Here is a 26,407-nt window from a genome sequence, read left to right as displayed (position 1 = left end):
GGTTCAATGGCACCTCCAACTTCTTATCCAAGGTTTAGCATGGTTTGATACATGCCAAGGCAAATGGATTTTTGGTGGATGGACTTAGGTTATCAAGGGCAATCATGGTAAAGGAGGCGTTGGGGAGCTTGCCATCTCTTATGCACGTCACCCCATGTAGAAAACTCATTGAGGCAGCCACTGCATTTTGGGATGAGACAAAGTCGGTATTTAGATATAGAGATGACACCACTCCTTGAGGAAATCGGTGGGTATTTGAAGACATGAATGTGTTCCCAAAAAACAGTTGGCAAAAAGCTGAGGTTATCATTCCAAAAAGTGTCTCTAGAAGAAATTCGCAACAAATTGGGTCTTCAAGGTAGCATGATGGTGTCATTTGTGATGAAATCCAAAATTCCAGGAAGCTATTTGGTTGATAGGTTTGGGCACAATCAAGGGCGAGAAAAATATGAAGTAGAAAGTCCTGACCCCAAGTTGTGGGAAAGTAAAAGAATCTTTGCCTTTATCGTCTACTTTTTGGGAATGGTGGTCTTCCCAAACGGAGCAGAAGAGGTTATATACACCCATTTGATTGCAGTAGTTGATGCTTTGTGCAATGGGATTGATAAGGGCCCTTGCACAATTGTACCCATAATAGTAGCAGACATCTACTGGGCCTTTGGTTGTTGCAAGAATGGGGAAAAATGTTTTGAGAGGTGTAATTTGCTACTACAGCTATGGTTGATTGAACATCTCCAAAAGATTCGGGATGTGCAAAGCATGTGTAGATCAATTGAAACCGACAATATCGCCGTACAAGATTTTCGAGTCACCATGGGAGTCCAAAAAATCAAACGGCCATAGGGCAAATGGTGAGTGCTTTGACTGAAGACTCCGTTCAATGAAATAAGAAGAGAATTAATAGTTTTGGAGGAATCGTGCCTTGAGCGGAGAGACAAAGGTGCAAGAACTTGGCAATGAGTTTGACAAACAAGGTAAAGAATGTCTTGGCATGGGAAGTGTGGGAGAAAAACTAGCATTGTCCTATCTCTTGACCAGTCGCCATTGCTTCGACAAAGCTCTAGAGGCCTACAAGAAAGAGAGTCAAGAAGAAGATGTTTTTAGTTTAATTTTCATTATGATTTCCTCGTATTTTTTTTTCTTTCAATTTATTAGACAATTTAGTTCAATAAAGTTTTAGTTTTGGGGGTTTTATCATTTATGAGCAAAGGACATTATTTCATGGCATACTTATCACTCAAACAAACATGCTTACTTCTTTATGCCACTAACGTACTAATTTTTACTCTTTGTTGTTGTTGTTTTTTGTTTTTCTCCCTCCCAAAGGGTTGATTTGTGCACCCTGGCCTACCACACTTGATCGAAAGGGGCTCCTCATTCTCCTCCTCCTCTACCTGCAAGTCACAAGGGTAAAGAAATAATGGGGGATCGTCACAATGTTATGGAAAAAGATGACACTAGCTCGAAGGTAGAAAGTATTGCTGGACAGAATGAAATGATGCTGAAAATGGAACAGAAAATTTTGGGAGTTACAAGGAGAGTTGGCGTAGGTGCACAACTTAGCCAAACTTTCCCTTAATTTGAATACTACCAAGCTGCAGGCCGATAGTTATACCATCCCGAAATCCTAAACTCCTCCTAATCATCCAATGTCTCCCTCTCAACCTCAAATTCTTTCAAACATCCAAAATCTACCAAACCTCGTCCAAAACATCCCAAATCCTATATATGTGCTTACCCAAGATCCCAAACACTTCACTTATCTATCTCCACAAAAGCCTCCAAACCCAAACGTGTACCATCATCATGCATCCGGTAGCCATAATTTGAACCCCATATATGTTGAAACCCTCCCAACCTACCTACCCTCAGCATACATTCTTTCTATATGTTGAAACTCTCCCCACCTACCTACCCTCAGCATTCTATCCTCTAAAAAGTGATTAGAGTTGTATAATGGGACTGGAGATCCCAAGGCGCACTTGCGTATGTATTGTGACAAATTGGCGGGAGTTAGAAAGAACGAGAAAATAAGAATGAAGTTGTTCATGAGAAGTCTCACTGGTGAGGCTCTCATATGGTACATGGAACAAGACGTAAAAAAATGGGCCGATTGGATTGATATGGCCTCTAATTTCGTTGAGCGATTCGAATTCAATATCGACAACATTCCTAATTGGTTTTATATGCAGACATTAAGAAAGAAACCAACTGATCCATTCCGAGACTACACTATGAGGTGGAGGGCCAAGGTTGCGAGAGCTCGACCCCCAATTAAGGAGTCTCAAATTGAAAAAGTACTTTGTTCGAGCACAAAAGCCACACTACCTTGAAAAGTTGATAACGATCATGGACAAAAGTTTCTCCGAAATCATTAAGGTGGGAGAAATACTTGAAGAATGCCTTACGAATGGTAGTATCATCAGTCTGGAGTCTTTACAAACTACCAACAAGGCTTCACAATCTGGAGGGACCGCGGAACACAAGAAAAAGAAAGAAATGGGTACAGCGATGGCAACCCAACCTTCAGAGAGCATTCTGAGTTATCAAACCCCTCCAGATCCACCAACTCCAACACCGTACCCGACATCTCCTTACCCACTACAACCCCCAATGCCATATCGGGGTTACTATACCAAACGCCTACTCCATATCAAATGCACCCACAATTCCCCAGCCCTTCCTATCCTGTATACAATGCACAACCAACCATGTCCAAGCACCCCGACCCGTTAATGTTCCAGCACCCAATCCTACTCCCAAACCCAAAGCCAATTTCGAAAAGAAACAATACACACCTTTGGCCGAACCCATAGGCCAATTGTATGAACGACTCATAAAAGCGGGCTAAGTCATGTCTATTCCTGTCATGCCTGTTGATACTAAGTCTGCGCGATATCGCCATGATCAGACCTGTGCCTAACATTCTGGAATGAAATGGCATCCCATTAAGACATGTTTTGCCCCAAAAAATAAGATTCAGCAGTTGATCGACACCAAGGTCATACAGTTGAAAGACCCAGCACCGAATGTCACCAACGATCCTCTTCCGGACTATTAGGTGAATATGCTCGAGGTTGGTGAAGAGGTAGACTTGGAAAATTCCATTTGGTTTATTGAAAAAGAGGAGGGTACTCCCATTGGTGCACAGAAATGAGCACCCTTTAAAGTTGAGGTGGGCCACACCCAGAACTACTTTCACAGTCATGAGGGCCTTCCCGGCCATTTATAATTCCCATACAGTCCTATGAAATTATGAGAAAAATATTCCTACAAAGGCAAAGGTGGTTGAAGCAGATGCCACCCAAGGTGTGACTAGATCAGGAAGAGTATATGCACCTGAAAGTTTGTTCCAAGGGAATTCTAGCAAGGGGCACGACATCACAGCAACTCTCAATCTTTAACCACCCTAAAATGATTTTTCACATCGAATCCCGCTATTCGCGAGAAAAATGGGGCGCGATAGTCACTTTCTTATTTTCCAAAAGGTAGAAACACTTTCACAAAAGTTTTTTCATATGTCATGTGGTTTATACAACCACTGTCAATCATCCAAATATCAAATTTCTTGGTTGAAAAATATGTTGTCACAAATAAGTGATCTTCTTCTTCTTCTTTGGTGACTTGGGCATCTGCTTCATATTTTTGAAATTTGTTTTTGCAAATCACAACTTCATGACCAAGTTGATTGTACATCTTGCATTTAACATCTGGTCTCTTCCAACATTTAAATGAAGGATGACCTATTTTGCCACAGTGCTGGCAAGGTGGGCAGTTTTTCTTTGAATTATTACCCTTGCTTTTGAGTCTTGTAGTTGGCATCAAAGCTCCTTCAACCATACCATCTTGCCTCATAAGCCTCCTTTGCTCTTGTGCCTACAATGTATTTAAGAATTTTGTAAAGGTAATCTTGAAAAGGTCTTTTGAGTTTTTCATGGTAGTTATTGATACTTCGTATCTTTCAGGCATTGTAACAAGAATTTTTTTAGCAATTCTTGAATCTTTAAATTTTGTGCCAAGCAATCTTACCTTGTTAACAATGCCAAAAAGTCAGCCTGAGTACTCTTTAACGGTCTCAGATTTCTTCATCTTTTGCAATTCGAATTCCCTTATTAGATTCAACACCTTCATGCCTCGTCTTCTTTCATCTCCTGTATATTCTTCCTTCAAATAATCCCAAATTTCTTTCGCCGATTTAAAGGCCATAATTCTTGTGAAAATTGTTGGAGACACACTAACAAAGTTGCTTTTACCTTTGATTTTATAATTTTCTTTTTCTTTTGGCTTCTGATCTGGGCCACTATGAGATTATTGGGCAGCGGAAGAATATCATAATTCTCCTCCACAGCCCCCCAAAAATCTAAAGCCTCAAGATAAGTCTCCATTCTTACTGCCCAAAGTTGGTAATTCTCACCATCAAAGACAGGAGGAGCTATTTGGGAATTTCAGAATTCATCTCACTCACAGATCCATCTAGAAAATGGCTCTAGAAACCAATTGTTAGTTTTTAGCTTTGAAATAAAAGAAATAACAGAAAAAGACTTGGAGAGAAAAAATACTGCAATTGTATTGTCAAAGGAAATCGTTTTATTAATAACTCAAAGACATATATTTATAGCTAAATTTCTAATTAGAAATATAAAAATAAGCCACTAGACTTAGATTCAAATTTAAATTCAAAGAACATAGAGATAACTAATTCCTAAGGTTAAGCCTCATAGAACTCTGATAATTTAAAACTACTAATACTTATCAACTTTATTTCTGAGACATATTTTCAACAATTTGTTTGGAGCCAAGAGTCTATCCGAAATAGCCTCTCCTCCATTTTAAAGGAAGAGATGAGGTTTGCATACACACTACACTCCCCAGACCCTATAACAACAACAAGAGACCCAGTGTAATCCCACAAAGTGAGGTCTGGGGAGGGTAAGATGTACGCAGTCCATACCGCTACCTCCGAAGAAGTAGAGAGGTTGTTTCCGATAGACCCCCGGCTCAAGATAGAGAACCCTCCCCAGACCTTACTTGTGGGATTTTACTGGGTATATTGTTTGATGAAAAGGAACAGCATCACTGTTATTAACAGAAAATCTCTGTCTGTTCTCAAAAATTCCTTAGTGGAAGTGATGCCATCTATTTAATCAGTGGGATAACACAGTTTTTTATGGAAAAAAAATCCGTTTCAGACATGTCATTAATGAGTCAATAAAAACTAGCTTTCGTGGAAGAATATAATTTCATTTCTATTTCCTGAGCACTTAGGCTTTGTTCCACTTTCAAAATAGATACTATAGGACAGCTTAGGTGATTCGCATTCCACTAACACCAATAACAGAACATTAATGCACTTACTATAGAACATTTTCACCAACAACAACAATTGTGACTCAATCCCAAATAAGTTGCAATCAGCTATATATATTTCATATATTTGTTACCTATTTCTTTCTAATACTCAATAATTATCTTCTACGGAAACTAGGAAAGTTAGTGGTTTTATAGAACTAGAAGTTCTATAATGCTAACACTTAACCATGAACTACTAACATACAAATCACTAAACAAACTAAAAATTACTGTGCATAATGTAATGTACCAGCATGACGAAGTCTTAATCCCAACTAGCTAGTAATGCATCCACCTCTATCACTCACATCAAATTGTTAAATATATTGATAATTTGTCACCTACATTTGTGATTAAAACTCAGTTATTTGTTTTTCACAGAAAGGCCAGTCATGTACAAAAGAATGATTATACAGGTGACATGCAACGCATCCACATCATAAGGTATCTCCTTCACGGCCCCCAGCCCTTCTTTTCTCTCCCCATAACTGAACATTCATATTTTCCAGTCAGTTAATGTCACATTGTTGGAGGTGGATCTTTCCCTGGGTCGCAGAGGGATTTATAAGACAAATTAAGGATTATCTAAAACAGAAGATTCTCTCATCTGACATTTATTTGCTAGATTGACATACAAATCTCTAAACAAACCAACGAGATTTTCTCAGCAAAAGCTGAACTTAATGTACCAGCATGACTTGCTAGACATAGCACGAGGTGATTCTTCCCATTTGTCCTAGCCTTGGTGAACAGAGTTACCTAATATCTGTTGCTGGTGGGAGGTGGTAGTTATCCCGTGGATTTAGTCGAGGTGCGCAAAAGCTAGCATGGACACCACGGTTATTAAAAAAAATAAATGTACCAGCATGACTTAAACCATAATCTCAAATAGATGGTATCGCATGCATGGGTACTTTCAAATATCACATCTGGTGTGCTATGTCCTTCGTGAAATCAGCATGGGGACAACACATTGAACATTTACAAAGCACTATAGGTTTCTTTAGACAACTTCTCTCCACGTGAGAATAGAGCTTTGTCCACTTTTTGTTTATGGATAAAGATAGACCTTTGCAGTCTTTTAACACCTAAAATCATCATATTGTAGTGTTACACCTGATTGATGCAGTTGGAGGTCTACGTAGAACGTGACTAAACCATGTCAACTGATTTTGTCTCATATTTTTATCTTTCAATAAATCAAGGAACAATCATCCCACGATTTAAAATCTTTATGTACTACATGTACCTTTTCCCAGCGATGTGATTATTTCTAATCTTTTTTGAAAAGCACGTCCATCTTAACATTCGTATTTCTGAGACACTCATATATTGTGATGCACATTTGTACCAAACCAAAATTTAAACCAAGCATATATATGCAGTAAAATCGCATCTCCTATACCCAAATAAATAAGCAAAAACCACATTCATACCTGCCGCTCCATGTGCAAAATGACACTTGCTGCCGAAAGGGCAATAACCAGTGGTCTCCCACTTATTACAAATTCTTGTTTTCCAGTTAGAAGGCTTCAGGTTTGCTCCAGCAGCATTATTACCGAATCCACCTACAGTGGGAGTCACACTTATTGCAACACTCTCTCTATCTCGAGATTGTTCATCGTGAAGGTAAGTGCAAGTATCTCCATAAGGGCATCCTTCCTCGGTATAAAACTTCTTGCAATGCCTCCCTTTGTAGGACCTTTGGGACTCTGAACGCGGGTCAGGAGAACTGGCAGTTGGTATCTGGTGTTCTTCTCTTGGTTCCAGCATCATTCCTCCACCACGCTCACTTTCATGTGCAACCACTATGTCTTGCCAATTAGGAGGCGGCTTGCGCAACTCCTCTATGCCATGAGCAAAGTTACAATTACTAATATTAGGGCAGACCCCAGCGCGGAACTTGCAACACAATTTAGTTTTGAAGAACATCTTTCCAATTGCTCTGGCGCGATTGTTAACTGAATCTTCACCCGATGAGTTCCGTGATTTCTTGTGGGGAGGCTCATTTCCACATCGGTTTTGGGAATGTCTACCGTCCTGACTGGAATTCGAAGGGGTTTCGGAGGAACGACCACTATTCCAGGCTCTATAATCATCCTCAGTAGCCCAAACTTCCTGGTCAGTAAAACCATGACCCCAATTTTCAACGCCAATAACATCACTCCCTCCAGCAAAACTGACTTCTCCTATGAAATCCATGAAGAACCAGAACCCCACAGCCAAATATGCTCAAACCCACCAAAAACAATATACAATGGAGTGATTTGACATACAAACACAAGCAAAGCCAGATCACAAGCAACAAGATTTAACTCTTCCAGCTACAACTAAAAAAAGGGCAGGGCCAGCCTGGTGCTGTAAAGCTCCTGCTATGTGCGGGGTCCATGAAAAGGCCGGACCACAAGGGTCTATTGTACTCTTCCGGCTACAACTCTCCGAATAAATTACCCAAAAAAAGAAAAGAGAACAGCACAAAGAGATCAAGACAAGAATAACCACTTAAAGCTAGCAACTTTTTTGCTTGAAAACAAGAGAAAATAACATTAAAGATTCAATCTTTAAACTTAATTACGAATCACTCAAAAGGAAAAGAGCAAAACCCAAAAACGATCATGCCTTACTCCAATCACTCAGAGTAAAGGGGCAAAACCCAATAACAAAAACAACAGAAACTCAACCAACTAGTGCTCAAACACAATTATCAATTCGAAAACCTTAAATAACCAGAACCCATAAAACCCAAATCAAGAAAGCAAATAAAGACTAGTAAAACAAGGAGATTAAGAACGAAAATCCCAAAAATAGCCGGGAAAAAAAAAATAGTTGAAGCAACTTTAAATCAAGAAACAAAATCTCAGACTAATTTGTTACCACTCTGAAAACAGATATATTTGAAGAATTAATAATTGCAAAAGATCTTGTCACCTTTGTTTTTCTTATTCACTTCGTGATTGAATATTTATACATATTAAGCAAAATTTTATATACAATTAGAAAGTTTCATAACAAATGTTTTATAATCACACAAACTAACAAGTTGTATTTTATTATTTTAAGCAAAATTTATTATTAAAATACATATATAAATGAAATTTATTGTCTTTTTTTTTTCAAATTCGTTAAATTAAATAAGGAATAATGCTTAAATTACTTTATGCATTTAAAGGTGAGGATTTCTTTTCTATAAATGATTTTTATTGAAAGATTTTTGCTTAAGTTATATAATTAATAAATCTATACTAGTCTTAGTATACGCGTTTTACGCGTGTAATTTGTTTCAAAGCGTTTAATTTTATAAAATCAATTCAATGTATATTTTTGGTGATAAACAATTTGTGTTTAACTAATAAATTTAGAGACAGAGCGACTATTAGTATTTTACTAAATATTAGGGTTTGACTAAGTTTTTAAAAGTGCTTTTAAATGTATTTTTCTCAAAAATACTTTTAAAATAATTTTATTTTTTTTAGATTCCAAAAATAGTGGAAGTTAAAACTTGTTTTGCTTGTTAGATTTATTTTAGTTCAATCTCTCATTCTTGAATCTAAGGTATTTTCAAACATATACTTAATTTAATGCTTAGATAACCACAATGTCTTTCATGTCACTTAATCTAGGACTTTATAATCAATTAATTTTTTATTTAGATATTTTTTATTATTTAAATTAGTTTTTGATGTGTGTTTTAACATAGATCGCAAATTCATGTAAATGATGAATATGATTAATTGAGTAGCAACTTAAAAATTTAAACTCAAACTGACAGAAAATTTTTTTCTAACCTGCAAAAAAGAAAAATCACAAATTGACTTCATAATTCTTTCCACGAGATATTAACATATGTTATAATTTAATACTTGTCCACACTCATAAGAAAAATTTCAATCGTTCCATTAACCAAGTATAAATAAATATAAATATTTTTGTTCATAAAAAAATAAATCTGAAAATTAAAAAATTGAAGATCCCTTGACAAAAATTACAACTCTAACTCATAAAGTTCATAATCAAAAATATAATCATAAACCTAGAAAATATTTGAAGTTGAAATTGAAATGACATGATGTTATGTGAAACTTATATTACAAACATTCACAAAATAAGATTACGAAAAAATCATAATAAAAACAATATAATATTTAATATGCTTTAGTAAAATAACCTACATATTGAAAAATTAATATTACAAATACAAAATCTCGAGAGAATAAATCTCTCCAAAATAAAACTCTTTACTTATGAATGTTATTGTATTATTTCTAGGAAGAAAAGATTCTCGATTTATAGAAGTCCAAAAGAATTAATCAAATATGGAAGAAATATGTTATAAAAAATATTTTGTATTAATTTTTTTAATTATGATAGAAAATTAAAGCAAATCCTAGTGAAAAAGAAAAACTCTTAAGACTTGAAAAAAGAAAATGATAATTGATATTTATTTGAAGTCAAAGTCTTGTTTAACCTTTCCTTAATAGGAAGTCCTTAAATTCCAAAATTAAAAGTTTATAACCATGTACGATAATATATATATATATATATTAGGACTCTTTAGATTTTTAACAATTAATTAATAATTGAAGGAAATAAGTGAAAAAATAAGTTTATCTATTCGGAAGTCTTTTAATGAAGGGCAAAAAATTCAAACCACTTTTCTAAAGGTATTCACAATTTTAAATTATTATAGATGCATATAGTTCACATCTGTCAAACAAAAGAGAATGAGATATAAGTGTTAATCATATAAGTCTTTCACCCCTATATTACGGAGATTTGATAAATTATGAATTATTATTTATATTTGTTACTAAAATGATCTCTAATGAAAATTTTTTATTATTACACATAAATAAAAAAAATTATATATATATATATATATATATATATATATATATATATATATATATATATATATAATTTTCAAATATAATTTATTTGCGAAAACAACAAATCAAAACACTTTACATTTGGTAATCCGATAAGTCAAACCACTAATTCAAAAACCAAAATTTCATTACAGATTATTGATTTCGGTTTGATTTTGAACAGTCATAGATAGAGTCAAGGGTGTTTGTTCAAACTTAGAAAATGTGAACTAAAGTACTGATTGTCTTTTACTGTCACAAATAAAATTGTTACTATGAAAGAATAAGCATTGACTGAGATCACACTGAAATATTGAGATCTCTACCTAATTATTTTTTTCTTAACTTGAAAAGGTGTAAAATTATACTAACTGAAATTAAGAATGTCTATCTAAGTAAATGTATTTGAAAACGTATTTACATAGATTTAAACTGAAATTAACAAATAATGATTATGTTTTCAAATTGTGAAATCATACTGAAATTAACAAATAATGAGTATGTATGAAAATTGGCAAACTATAAACGTATTTATCACCGTATATTTTCAAATACTGAAAATACATTTCACTGAATAAATATTTAAGTGTGAAGGAAAAATATTTAGTAAAGAATTAGAATTAGAGGAATTTTTTACTCGAGAATTAGAATTAGTAAAAAACTATGTTTAAATCGATTTGAAAATACATTTCAATTTCCACCATATGTTTTCAAATACGTTTGATTGAAAATTATAGATATTTATACCTATGAATATGGGAATACATTTCAATTGGCTAAGGAAAATTGAAATGGAAATACGTATTTTCAAATAGCTAAGGAAAATTGGCAAGCACTTTCCAATGGATATGAGAATTAATTGTAATTAAGCTCCTTCACAATAATCGATGTATTGAAAATATTATAGAAGAATATATTTAATTTTTAAGGTAAAAGGTAAAAATGTCCAAGAAAAAATTGTTTTATAGTGTGAATACAACTTTTTATTATTATGAATAAATTATGGCTAAATTTTATGGCCAAAAGGATTTTTCCAATACGAAATATATGAAAGATGATTTGGCCAAAGCTGAATATGAGAATATCTATATAAAAAAATTTCTCAAAACCGGCCAATATTTATACAAAATAACAAACTAATACAAATATTACGATAATACAATTAAACCTAAGTTTTACCTAAAAAAAAATTCAAAGCCGACCCACATTCTTCTAGCATCTGTAAATTAAGATAAAATAATAAAGATATTTAAACAATACATTTAAACCTAACTTTTATACAAGAAATTCTTCAAAGTCAACCGACATTCATCTCCAACCTGTAAATTATAAAAATATATATATTAGTAATCACAAAGCTTCGATTTTGATCTAACTAATTCTTGTTTGAGCAGAAATTTTGATCCTAAAGAATCATTTTGAATGAAAACAAAGAAGATCTATGTATATGCACACATGTTGAATTCTATTATACTGACAAAAACAGTGAAGTAGTTGAGGGTTAGAAAATCAAACATCCACCAATGTAATCGAATCAAGTTAGATGAGCATTAATCATATTCACCCAATAAGCAAACATTTTGACCATAATTTACTCCTGATTAATCTAGATAAATGGGGAGAGTAAATTATTTTAATACCAAAAACTCAAAAAGAAATCGATTAAAGAAAGTTCAAGAAACAATCCAAAATCACAAATGGTGATAATTAAAAAATTGAAAGCTAAAAAAGAAAGAAAGAAGAAACGTATTTGACGAGAAAGGTTTAAATATTTTAGTAGAATTGCCAACAAAATAATAAAGGGAGGAGAGAATATGAATATTAACTAATTCTCCTACCATATATTTTAGGAGTCCCATATATTTTAGAAAGTCTAGTAGAAAGAAAAATATTAATTAATTCTTCTGCCATATATTTTAGAAGTCTCATATATTCTAGAAAGTCTAGTTAATATAATAAAAAGTAATTAAATACTAAATTAAAAAAAAATAGTGACAATCTAGACATACAGTCGAATCAAGTTAGATGAGCATCAATCATATTCACCCAATAAGTAAACCTTTTGACTAGAATTTACTCCTACATGATTAATCTAGATTAACGAGGAAAGTAAATTATTTTAATACCAAAAACTCAAAAAGAAACCGGTTAAAGAAAGTTCAAGAAACAACCCAAAATCACAAATGGTGATAATTAAAAAATTGAAAGCTAAAAAAAAATAAAATAAACGTGTTTAACGGGAAATGTTTAAATATTTTAATAGAAATTGCCAACAAAATAATAAAGGACGAGATAATATAAATATTAATTAATTTTTCTACCATATATTTTAGGAAGTCTAGTAGAAAGAAAAATATTAATTAATTCTTCTACCATATATTTTAGAAGTCTCATATATTCTAGGAAGTCTAGTTAATATAATAAAAAATAATTAAATAATAAATTTAAAAAATAGTGAAAAGACAGTTTTGTCTAAAGAAAAGTATTTTAATGAAGGGTAAAAAGTTCGAATCACTTTTCTAAGGGGCTTCACACTTTTAATATATTATAGATATAGATTATAGATTATAAATTATAGATATAGATTAGTTAAGATTTTTACAAAAATTACGTTATTTCCTTAATGATTAAGATTTTTTGTTTTTCATAAGAGATATGTATCTATATTAGATATACATATCCCAAAAATATACAAAATATATAGACATACAGATCTGCATATATATATTTATAATACAAAAATACATATATATCTGCATATGTATTTACAGAATACATACCTAACCATATATATGCATATATGACATAAATCTCTATTACAAAAATGACAACTATATATATACATACATATAGGTAATCAAAACTACACAATACATGCACATGCCTCGAAAATGTATATATAAAGAACAAGATTTGTATATATATACAAATGAGTATCCATTAACTAATAAATACATATACAAATTAAATACATACAAATAGATGCATATGTTATCCTCTAAAAGGACATAGGACATTACAAATATAAATCCAACACTGACCAAAAATACATATGTAAACTTCATATGTATGTTAAAAAATACAAATACATTCACATATTCCAAATATGTGTGTATGTATATATAGACTGATTCTAGTGCCATACTTCAAATGCTCAATAATGATCACCTCTCGTATCATAATTTACTTAATGAGTGCAGCTCACTAATAGAGGCGACACAGACAGTCCCACCAACCAAGATATTCAGGGAGCAGAATGCAGTCGCAGATGCGCTTGCGAAAGAGGGAGCTAGAAGCCGAGTAGTGTCCCCGAAGCTGTTCTAACAAATGCCATATTTTGTAACTAATTATGTACAATCGGATCACGAAGGCTCATTATCTCATCGTAAAATTAAAAACTCATCTATTATCCTACAGAATCGGAATGTGGTCCCGAACAATATTATTTTGGCTCCTTCGTCTGTAAAGAGCATAACTCCTCTCCTACCTCAACATATATACACACACACACACATATACACACACACATACAACAAGATTTGTATATATATACAAATTAATATTCATTAGCTAATAAATACATATACAAATAAATTGTCGTCTTTATCTTTTTCTGAATCATATTCAAAGGAGTTTTCAACATCAAGACTTGAAATTTTACTTGATTCTCCAATTTCTTTTGATTTTCTTTTTTTCTTAGAGTTTTGTATTTTGAAGGTTTTTGGAGATGAATGTTTTTTCAATCCTTTTTGGAGACCCTTAGAAACCTATATATTACAAAATTATTTTTGGATTTTTTTCGAACAATATAAGAACATCTTAATATGGAGTAACTTGAGAAAATTGAAGAATAGGTGTCTTTTAAGTCTTGAATGAAGGATTGGTGACATTGACCAACAGATAGGGTCAAACATTATTAGGAAACTTTATCAAGTTAATTGTGGACTTGATTAATATTTTTAAAGCTTTCTAATCTTTTCAAAAATATAAATCAACCCAACCCACACCCTCTTCAATCCAAATCAACCACTCTCTCCTCTCTCTTGACAGTTTCTATCAACTCTCTCTCAACCAACAGTTCTGCAAAATTTCTCCCTTCAACCCCCAATGATAAATAGTTGGGCTTCGAGTTCCCCTCTTCAATTCAATCAACCTGTCTCTCATCCCTCTCTCGACAGTTTCTCTCAACTCTCTCCCAACCAACTGTTCTGTAAATTTCTTATTTCAATCATTGGCGACTTCAACATCCGACAACAAATAGTTGGGATTTTAGTTCCTTTTCGACTTCAATCGACGTGACAACCTTGCTCTCTGGCCACAACAGTTTCGAATTCTTCATCGGTCCTTTTTTTCTTTCATAGGTAAAAATTTATGGCCTTTTTTAGTTTTGAAGAAAATGAGGAACTTGAGCCAACTTCTCTTATAGTATTGGTTAACAATTTCAATATTTGTTGCACTAATTTGAAATGCGGTCTGAATAAAACCCTAATTTTTGGTATTTCTTCTCTTCTCTTTTCAAAGTGAATTATGATATTTTGTTGTTTGTTGCATTTTTTTTAAGTTTGATTTTTATTGTTTGTGTTTATAAAAATAAAAGGACAATTTGGTTTGATTTGTTCTGTTCTTGTTCTTGGTAAAAATGGTGAAATTATTATTTTTTGTTTAACAAAATCGTGCTACTGTTTCCTCCGACAGATTACCCATCTGGTGCAACATATTAACCATCTGACAAAAGGTAGTGAAATTGGATCCACTTTTGCTCAGCCAACATTAAAGGCTAGAGTAAAGATGGATTTGGAGGAATAAGCTGCTTGCAGATGGAATCACTTCATATGTGGGAGGTATGTATTACTGATCAACCTATCATGAAAACACACATCCAGTACAATGATTTTGTGAATGTTTGTTCTTTACCTATTAGGCATTAATTTTTTAAACAAGATATGGAATTTTACAGTTAAGATTGTTAGGTTCGAACTGGCAAGGCCGAGGGACCAAGACGGTGGTGTCGATATCCCGTTACAATTTAATGACGGTTTATGCTCATATTTTTGTGTCAAGTTTGGGGAAGGGTTCAAGTTTTTTGTGGCAGTGTAAATATCCAATAGTGATTGGACCGATTTTAATGGCACAATGGACTTCTTGAAAGGCCTCCGAAGCCTCGCAATGCAGCAAACAACGATAGAACCAATAGAAATTGCCCTGATTTAAATTTATATGGATGGGTTGTTGGAGGAGACTATTATACAGCAGAAGGTGTTTAGGAAAAAACCTGTGCGGCGGAAAGAGAGAGGTTGAAAAGGCCATATATCATCTTAGTACTTGTTTAAGAGAATACACAGGGTCGGAAGGAAAGCGTAGCAAAATTAGCTTATGAAATTGACATGAAAAATGAAAAAACTGGATGAGATACGAATGTGAAAGTGTATCCAAAAATGAAAATCCATCAGTCGTTGAAGAAAAAGAAGAATGGTCAAGAGGAATTGACCCTGTGTATCCTCTTAAACAAGTACTAAGATGATATATGGTCTTCTCAACCTCCCTCTTCCCGTACAGGTTTTCTCCCAAACACCTTCTGCTGTATAAGAGTCTCCTTTACCAATCCATCTATATAAATTTGGACTAGGAGAATTTCTATTGTTTCTATCGTTGTCTGCTGAATTGCGAGGCTTCGGAGGTCTTTCAAGAAGTCCATTGTGCCATTAAAATTGGTCCAATCACTATTGGATATTTACACCGCCACAAAAAATTTGAACCCTTCCCCAAACTTGACACAAAAACATGTGCATGAATCGTGTCATTAAATTATAACAGGGTATCGACACCACCGTCTTGGCACCCTTTGGCCTTATCAGTTCGCACCTATCAAACTAAACTGTATAATTCAGGATCTTGTTTGAAGGATTAGTGTCTAATCATCGGTAAAAAACTGTATTTACAAAATCATTGCACTTTATGTGTCTTCACGGTAGCCTGATCTATAATATACATAACTCCCATGCATGAAAATGGGATCCATTACACGCATCTTATTCTTCCTACCCCATCAGGACATGTCAGTGTTGTTTATTCATCTGCACGAATGTGATGACTATTAAAATGGAGGTGTGAAGAGTCGTGAATTTTTATCTTAACACATTCAAAACAGCTGATGAATCAAAATCTCCATCTGTTGCAACTAACGAATCAGCTGTTGGAAGAAATCAAAATATCTCCTCCAAACATATGGTCCATCTGTCACAACAGATAATCTATATGTTGCAACAGATGCTAAATCTGTTAAAAATGCTGGACGATCTTTTGTAACAGCTCAATAATAACGGCTTTTATCGAGTCTTAAACCTCTATGAAAAGGTAAGAAGTAATTAGTGTAAAAGAAAAAGTCGCGACTTTTCACAGAAAATAAAATGCCACTAGTTTGAATGTAATTAATACAATGGAGCTGAATAGTCCTGCCTTTTGGCCTGACACATCCAGATTATATTATAGGTCTCTCAATCTTCATTCAAATCTATTTATTTCTTACATTTTTCCTCTCGTATGACATCTGCAACCACTTCTATTCAAAGAGCATATTCCTTTCTCGTTGAGGTAAATTTTTTTCTGGCGTAAATTTACCAGTTGGTCGTATATGTTGTATTACATTGTAAATATTTTTCTTTACATTTGTCAATTCATGCGTGTTCTAGATATGACTGATCCTTTTCCGGACATTACTATTTTATGCGACACAGTGCGGGAACTTCAAAGACAGGTTAATGACCTGCAGAGCGAGTTGGTCGCTGTGAGAGAGACAATGTTCAGAGAGATGCAGAGGCTGATGAGAGCCCTGCTGCTGCGAGTTGATTGGCCGGCTATCATTAATGATGATGATGATAATAACAATTAGAATGTGTTTTTTCTTTTAGCGTATGTATTTTAATTTTTCTATATTGGATCTATACTTAATGTATTTTATTTTCATTTAATGAAAAATTTACTTTTAGTCAGACTTTGGCGTTTTAATTCTTATTCAATTTTCATTCTATTTTCTTCTAATCTAATACATGTTAACATGTCGACGGTTGGAGGCAGTGTTGAATCCAGTAGCACTAGCAATTTTGGCTTTTGAGTTCTTTCAACAATTGAAATCGATTGGTCATCTGTTGGGTTTCAACAGATTATCCATCTGTTTCAACAAATTTTCATCTGTTGAAGAAAAGCATTTCAGTTGTTTATGCAACTGTTGAGAATAATTGTGGTCTGCCGTATTATTGAAGTTCATGTTTTACCTCATTTTATTGATGCACAAGTTATTAAAAAAAGACATTTTATATATAATAAATTATAACATTAGGTTCACAACAATGAGTTAAATATATAAAAGTCCACAATAAACAAACAAACAGACAACAGCATAAGTTTCTGCAATTACAACGATCATGGTGGATTATGATTCGGGCATGTAGTTCTTTTGTGGCCAGCGCACTTATATATGGAGCACTTGTTTCTCCTTGATGAAAATGATTCTCCAACTCCACGCCTCCTTTTATATGGCTTTCTTCCCGATTTGATAGTGCTCGGATCAATATATGGAGGAGGTATTAATCTCCCCATAAGCTCTACTGGAACAACCCAAGATTCTTCGGGAGGCACCGGAGTAATATGCATATTATATACCATTTCATATTTTTCCACCGAATAATATTGAGAGGAGTGCTCGTAAACTTTAGGTCCATATTTATAGTCGTATTGAGCTCGAAGGGCTGCCATAGCATGTGGACAAGGTATTTTGTCCAAGTCAAAAACTCTACACGTATAAGATCTTGTTTGAAGATCGACCGTGGTAGCATCACCATGACCGGTGATACGAAATTTGTAATCTGCTATTTTATGAGAGAATAACCTATTCCCCAAACTGATGTTTGTTGATATTTTCTTTTCAATTTTGAGAACAAATCGGGTTCTTTTTTCTGGGCACTTGAACTGCACACGCCTTTCGTTAAAAAAATCACTATATTTCTCATTTATTTTTTCAAACATAGCCTTGATGGGAAATTTTCTTTCATTGCCAAACAATGAATTCACCGATTCAGCTATGTTTGATGCCATAATATTGTACCTATAGAAAAGAATCACTTAGTACGACATCAAACTAAACTTGTAAATCAAATAAGACATTAAATTCATAAGAATGCACCTATTTGCTGGACAGAATGCCCGGTCCATCTCTCAAAATCGACACGTGCAAGAAATTCTGCTACCTTGGGATTCGCATCTGCTATTTGATTGAAATGGTCTAAAAACTCTTCTCTACTATATGCTTTAGCTGCTCTATAAAAAAGGGTGACGACCCTTTTGTTGTGATAGTTGTTTCGAGTGTTCTCTCCAAGATGCCTGATGCAACAACCAAAGTAAGCTGAAGTGAAGAAAAGTGAACCCATCTTTGGAATACTTGGATGATATCCGATACAAAATACAACTCTTCGGTATCTTCGACGTAGCGTCGCGGTTGTTCAAAAAAAATTCATAAGAGGCATCACATTCCTTGTCCGCTACACAAAAAGCGATAGAAAAGATGTCATTTTCCACATCCTGCGCCACCGCTACTAGCAGAACTCCATTATATCTGCTCCTCAAGAAGGTACCGTCAGCGGCTATGCCTTTTCTCAAAAGCCGAAAACCTTGAATCCAAGCTCCATAGGCTACAAAAAAGTACTTGAACCTTTCATTTTCATCCAGATGCAATACCGTATTACTTCCAAAATTTGTGGACTCAATCATGTAACGGTAAGCATCCAAGACTTCATACCCATGCTCGAGTGTCCCCCGAACCAGATCCTTGGCAATCCCCATGGCTATATATACCTTCCAATAACTGACTACGACACCCAAATCCATAAGGAGTTGATTGGCTATAAGCCTTGTTAAAGGTCTTTTGCCATCAGGGAAACTGCTCCTGAAATATTCACCGAGGACCTTTGCCGTGGCGTGAAGATTTTTGCCGAGATGTGCTACGAACCACATGTGTGATACTTTTCATGTTTATGAATAACAAATCTATCAGAACTTGCGTACTTCACCGCTCTCAACCACCACTTGTAGTTCGAATTAGCACATTTGAAGCAAAAGACATTGCTCGAATTAATCACCTTCTTTATTCTGAAATCTTTTTTCACGCAAGAAATAAATAAAGTGTTAGATAGTTCATTCTTGTCCTTGAATGACATTCCAATAAAAAAGCCGGTCCCGTCGTCTTGAAGATTTCTAGATTATGTCAATTGAGAAGAACTGCACATCTTATTGGTCGCATCAACGGGAGTAGGTGTTTGATCATCATCTGAAATATTCATGTCTAGATCATCCAACCTATCATCAAAGAAGTCTTCTTTTTCTTCTTTTTCTTGTTCTTCTTCTTCTACGTTCTGGTTCTTATTCTCTCTCGTCTTTTCAATCATGTACACCCTTAACACCGGCCTGATTGAATCACTTAGATAAGAATGTAACCGAATCTGATCGGTTATCTTGAAAGGCAGTACCTTTTGATTTTCAAAGGAGCTGTGCGTGTAGCTGATGGCGAATTCTTTCGGTTGATAATTCAATCCACAAAAGCTGATGATTAAGTTCACAAAATTATCATATGAAACATCACTTTGGATTGTCATAGCTATCTCTAGCATTTCACCCTCCTTTCAACGCCATACATATCGATTGTTCTTCTTGACCTAATGACCATCACAATCCACCCCTATTATTATTAATCCCTTCATTAGTGGTACCTAAATAAAGTCATTTATTAAAAAAAGTTGATAGTGATTACATAGTGCCGTGAATGAATCCCAACAGATGTGTTATCTATTGCAACAGGTAAGTGATGAGTCGCAACAAATTCTTACCTGTTGGGATTCATGTTACGGGTCTAAATATCTGTTGCAACAAATGAATCGCCTGTTGGAATTGATGTTATAACTAAATCACCTTTGAAGCTAATTCCAACAGATGAGTGACAGTTGCAACAAATAATTAACCTGTTGCGACAGATGACTTACCTGATGCAACAGGTTATTAATTTGTTGTAACCTATGTTGGAATCGTGTTCAGGCTCTGTTGCAACAGGTAACTAATCTGTTGCAACATATATGTCAAATATTGTAACAGATGAGCCATCTGTTTAAACATGAATCCAACATATCAGTCTTCCTTTGAAATAGATGTCTCATCTGTCGCAACAGATGATTTATCTATTTAAACAGATGGATTTTATGTTGGATTCATGATTGGGTTCTATCCATTATTGAAAAACAATAACACAATAGCAGTTACCCAGATGACAAATTCAACTAAAAATCATAATTTGACTTACCAACATCTCCTATGAAGTAATACCAAAGTGAAAAGTGATATTAGAAACAAAATTTTACCTAAGAAATTGGTCAAATAGCAACAGTAGCGGTAACAACAACAACAACAAATGGTCAACAAGAACAAGATGAAGATGATAATGAAGTAGAAGATGATGATAATGAAGCAGAAGATGATGAATGAAGCAGCAGCAACAATAAACAACAAAAATTGCTAAGAGAGAGAAATCAACAAAGGGTGAGAAGAGAGAGAAAGACGTCTTTTTTCCCTCCATTTTCCGTTATATAGGCTAACATTTGGATCAAAGTGTAAATTTAAAAACCTGTGGGTTATTTTCAAACTTCCCCAACTTTCTTAATCCATAATAAAGTAATTGTCACCTCCACCTAATAATTAAGACTTGTGTCACCTACACCTCATTTTAAAACTCTTTTGTCACCTGTGGCTTAAACCCCCGAGTAACTTTCACTTTCACTTCTCACACAAAAAATAAAAAACAACTCCAATTTATATTAATGGTCAAACACAACTGCAAACTCCAACTTCTATTTCAACTCTAAAAAATTTTACTCCCTCCATCTCATTTTATGTGTAGCCGTTTGATCAGGCACGGAGTTTAAGAAATAAGTGACGACTTTATATAGTTTACAAAATTGCTCCTGTTAAAGTTACTTTATTGTTTACTTTTTAGTTGTGTTTTCTTATTTAGTGGGACCCAATAAGGATAAAATGGGGATAATGTCATTAAATAATTATCAAATAAGGAAAGATGACATTCTTTTTTAAACAAATTAAAAAGAAAATCACAAAATATAAAATAAGACGGAGGAAGTAATTTTTATGGTCAAAGACCTATTAATATGATAATTTCTTACTGTTGGTTGGTGTTCAGTTTTGAGCCTGATTAATTCGAAGACCACTTTAAATGTAAAATGCTAAAGCGTAATACATTTTTAATATCCTAAATCTCTATATCTCTCAGAGTGCTTTAGATCCCCTTGATAACGCTCAAATTACACTCTTGAATGGGTGTAAGCGATTGTTGTTAATATAATAACCCAACTTAGGTTAGGGTTGAATCCACAAGGAGTGAAAGCATGTAATTCAAAACTCAAGAGTATTAATAGTCTACTAAAAAATGACCCGTAGTGTGAATAAAGCAAGCATAAATGTAAAATGGAGGATTTAGTTTGAACATATTTATAAATGACAACTACTTCAATTTTAGTGCACTAGCTTGACGTTGAAGAATGCTAAGAGTGAATTCAATTGAGAATAAGCCTTGAGAATAAGCATGGATATTTGGCCATTTATTCAACTTTTAACTAAAAGTCATGGGTAGGCTAGATGTCAATGTATTGGTGTCAATCTTTCAATTACAATACCAAATTTCACAAATGGGTTCTTTCAAACACCTTACAAGTGTAACAATTTTCCACATCTATTACCTCAATTGACATTCTTATATCTAAGAGATCTCATTAAATGACATGAATCAAGTTATTGATTGCATTTATTCCTTACTTATGTCCTCTCTTTCAAGAATTACATGGGTTCTAGGGTGGTTGGAGTTTGCAACCCCCAACTCTTAGTTAATTCATGAAATAAATGCAACACTCATCACAACTTACTAATTAGAAAAATAATTAGCTAAAACCCATGCACTATCACTACCTAAGCAAGCATAACCCCAAGATTAAAAATTAGCTACTCATAGATAAAAGGGATAAGAATATACCAAAGTTATCATTAACTTCATCCATGAGAAATAGAGACAATGTAGTTCCACACTTGGAGTTTCAATAATTCTTCAATGGAAAATCACTAACATATATTTTTCATTCAAGCTTAGTACAAAATGCTCAAAAGATGAAAAGATGGATGCTAAAAGAGAAGAGAGAAGCTAAAAAGCTAAAAGAGATGTTATCTTCAAAAAGATGAAAACCAGGTCTTAAAAAAGGAGCTAAAACCCTCATTTTAAACTCCACTCTTGATGAAAATTACAAAACTGCCACCTTATTCTTGATCTGCTTGAGCGGATCCAAAGCGGATGAAGAGCAGACAGAGAGCAGATGGCTAGCAGCTCCAAAGCAGATGTGAAGCGGATGCAAAGCAGGTGCAAAGCGGATGACTCATTTCCTTCACATTTGTCCTCTTGATGACTTGAATGACTTGTCCAATCTTCTCTTTTTACTTTTACCTACATAAATGAGCATTACGTAAGAGAGTACCATCAAATCAATGAAAAAACATGATAATTTAGGCTTAAAAGGTGCTAGCAAGTCGTCAAATTGACGACTTATCACCCCTTGCACAATAGCTCTATCACCTACCTCATTCAATAATTTGTAAAAGTTGGCTTGTCATCTTTGCTTGGTGAGTGTCTCATCACCAGTACCTTATAGTCCTCATCCTCGATACACTTCACTTGATGTAGGTCTTGGGCCTTCCTCTCTCTTGTCAGCTGCTGAAAAAGCTAAACATTACATATGACACATATTTTTGTGCTCTATATTCGTATGTCATATCAATACGAATGAGATCTCTAAAACAGTCTGCAAAAGAAAGGTGAATACAAAAATTTCAATACAAAGCAAAAAAATTATGTGATGTATTAAACAAAAGTGTACAGAGCACTAAATTGGTGCTTTATCTTTTTTCTTTTTTAATCATAGAGCATAATGTTTGTGCTCTATTCATTTATTTTAAATACATAACTCTTGTATATGAAAAAATATAGGATAGAACATAATTTAGTACTCTATATAAACAAAATGGACAAAGTATAAATTTATATAAAAATAATGTGGATAGAACACAAATTTAGTGCTTCATATAAAAAAAGAATTGGATAGAGCACAATTTTAGTGCTCTGTATAAAAAAGAATCGACAGCGCACAACTTTAATGCTTTATCCATTTTTTTTACAAAGTTGACGTTGCCATCATCGTGTCATTAAAGTTAAAAATATATATCGCACACAAATAGTGTTATTGTTATAAATGTATTTACATTATAGTGAATGTTTATCAAGATCTATCAAATCTATTTGATGTCTATCAGGATTTGATGTATTCATCTTTTAGTGATCTATTTGATGCCTATCGTGATTTGATGTATTTGTCTTTTAGTGTGAAACTAAGACAAATTCCCCCTATAAATAGAAGAGTTTCCTTCATTGTAAATCATCCTCAAGAGAAGAAATAAGAATCACTCTCTCTGTTCTCTCTACTCTTCTTCTTGTTCTTTATTGTTTTATAACATGTTATCGGCACGAGACTCTGCCAAACAAGGTGAGGTTATAAATTTGAAGGATTTCAAGGTTAGTAATTCTTTATGTGATCTTTCTTTTGCTACTACTAATATAATTATTATTGGATTTGAGGAAAAATAATTGGTTTGGAACCATTTATATTTTAAATTTATTCCTCAAGAACAATATTATCAAAAAGGATGATACTATGTTGGGTTCAAGTCCCATCGATTCATGCCTAAGACGCATTTATATGGATGAGATGTTGAGTTTGAATCTCAATACACTATATTGATGATATTATGATGGCTAAACCAAAATAATGGGTGTTTAATAAAAGGTTATGAAACATATCCCATTAATATGTTTTATTCCATGAAGCGAATATGGTAGCATAAATTCGAAAGTTGATAATTTGCTTCATTGTTGAAAGAAGACAAGTGATTGAATGCACAAATATAAGCATAGAGAGACAATATGATAATAATCATCAAAAGTGATAATATTTTTACACGCTTATTATGATTATAAGATATGCTAGAGAAAAATTCTCTACATCATATGTATACCTCAATTTGCTCCTGAAGTAGCAATACGATGAAAGAGGTTATATGATATATAAGCTATAAATATTTGATAGGCTTAAGACACGATTATATTTCACTCTTGGGGAATGAGAATTTTGATTATTATAAGCACAGATCCATTCCCTGGGGTGAATGTGATAATATTTAGTGAAGCTTATTAATATAAATGTGTACTTGATTGTGATAGTATGACAACTCACCTCCGAAAGAGGCAGAATAGCTAAGATGAGTTATTTTGAAATCTACTTCTGAAGTAGTAAATCTGAAATGTATTCAATAATAGTAAATATGAAATTTACTAAAGCAAAAACACATATCATGGTAAACTTGGAATTTACTAGATTAAAAGTTATTGTGATATCCCGAAGATGTGCATACTGAGTATTGAACATATATTGAAGAATTAGAAAATTCTTCATGAACTTTAATGTTGTTTGTTCTCATGATAAGTTGGTTGGACAAACTAATTTTGGGATTGAATCCCTCAAAATCTGAAAAGAATAAAAGGTGAATAAGGGCCCGTTCACCTGTCATGTGATATGTTGAAAAGATACATCAATAAGATGATCACATGTACATTCATGGTCAACCTACGTTTGACATTCATAAAGTTACTTGTTCAATATAAATTGAGCATAATTTTTAGATTGTGTAAGCATGATAATTCATCTTGATGATGATGGTTTAGCATTGAATGCCTTCCATAAATAGCTGAACCATTACTAATGAGAACAAAGTTTCATGTATTGGTATGAAATATGATATATTGCATGCAATAGCACTTGTATGCATTAGACCCATATATTATGATTATTTCTTCCCTCTCAATTGGTTCAAGATCGGGAACCAACTATTCCATTTAATAGTTTTGATGTGCGATATACGATTAATAAATATACCATGATGCACAAAGATAGATTTCTCAAAGAAGATGAAGGATGTATGTTAGTTTTCCTAATATAAGGGGGAGATTATAAGTAGCTATGGAATATGTTAGGAATTATCATCAGATCCACATTCAAAAGATAATTTAAGTCAAATGCTGAAAACATCTCATATTTAGCTGCAAGTACTCCTATTTTTTGTCCTTAAAGGATAAAGTCTATGCATGCGTGAAGTATGATAGACCAATCGGTTCCAAATGAAATAATCTTTGAAAAGGATAAGGAGCAAATAATCATGATAAGAAGACAATGTGCTCTTGAAGAGCCTACGACATAACACTTCATGAAATCTTATGAGAGGTTTAGGTACCTGAAAATAATGAAGTGATGAGATCTCAAAATGTTATGTCGCATTATAAACCGATACAAAATGATATATCATTAACAATAGCTTTGATACAATATTGGCACAATATTGTAAAAGATTATGAGGATCTGAATTCTACGTTAATTTAAGCATGCTGACGTAGAAATATTTATCAAGTGACCTGAAAGGATGCATTTTGATAAGCATAAAACTTATTTGATTTGCAGTCTAGACACTTGAAGATGTCACACTTGACATGTTGAATATTGTTACTTGACAAACATCCATATGAAAATTCCTAAAGGATTCAAAATACCCGAAGCATATAAAGTTTCTGGAAAACTTTTTATTATCCTCATAATATATAATTTGATGATTTGAATATCATTGAAACTTTTGGAGAGTTTTCAAAAGCAATAGAGTATTTGCTTGAATGAGAAACATGCAAAAATTAAATAAGGATCCATTCCGACCTCAAAAAAAAAATGAGGAACTCCTTTGTTATGAAGTACCATATCTTAGTGCAATTGGTGAACCAATGTATTTTACAAATACTACAAGGCCTGATATAACCTTTTTAGTTAATTTACTAGCAAGTTTGCAGTCCCGGTCTTATTGGTAATGCTAATTTTGAGTACTTATCTGACCTACATAAAGCTCTGTCAAGCCCCAAAATCCCATCGGGCCGGACTGGCACCCGAAGCCGAGAAGGCCCGGGAGAACCCGTTCAAATACCTGTACTTTCACTTACATGTCACCAA

At 33.7% G+C, this 26,407-nt stretch overlaps 1 protein-coding gene across 1 annotated transcript in view; it reads right to left on the bottom strand.

The window, feature by feature from the left end:
• Positions 1–8,396, bottom strand: part of LOC107862913 (zinc finger CCCH domain-containing protein 56) — a 24,206-nt gene extending 15,810 nt beyond the window's left edge. The window contains exon 1 of the mRNA XM_016708626.2: positions 6,786–8,396. Within this exon, the coding sequence (XP_016564112.2) occupies positions 6,786–7,551 (766 nt within the window). The 5' untranslated portion in view covers positions 7,552–8,396. The remainder of the gene's footprint in view (positions 1–6,785) is intronic.
• Between the last annotated feature and the right edge of the window lie 18,011 nt (positions 8,397–26,407).

This window comes from Capsicum annuum, chromosome 3, assembly GCF_002878395.1.
Source record: "Capsicum annuum cultivar UCD-10X-F1 chromosome 3, UCD10Xv1.1, whole genome shotgun sequence".
NCBI classification, from domain to species: Eukaryota; Viridiplantae; Streptophyta; class Magnoliopsida; order Solanales; family Solanaceae; genus Capsicum; species Capsicum annuum.
Note: the sequence above shows the minus strand (reverse complement) of the source record. Positions and strands in the feature narration are given on the sequence as shown.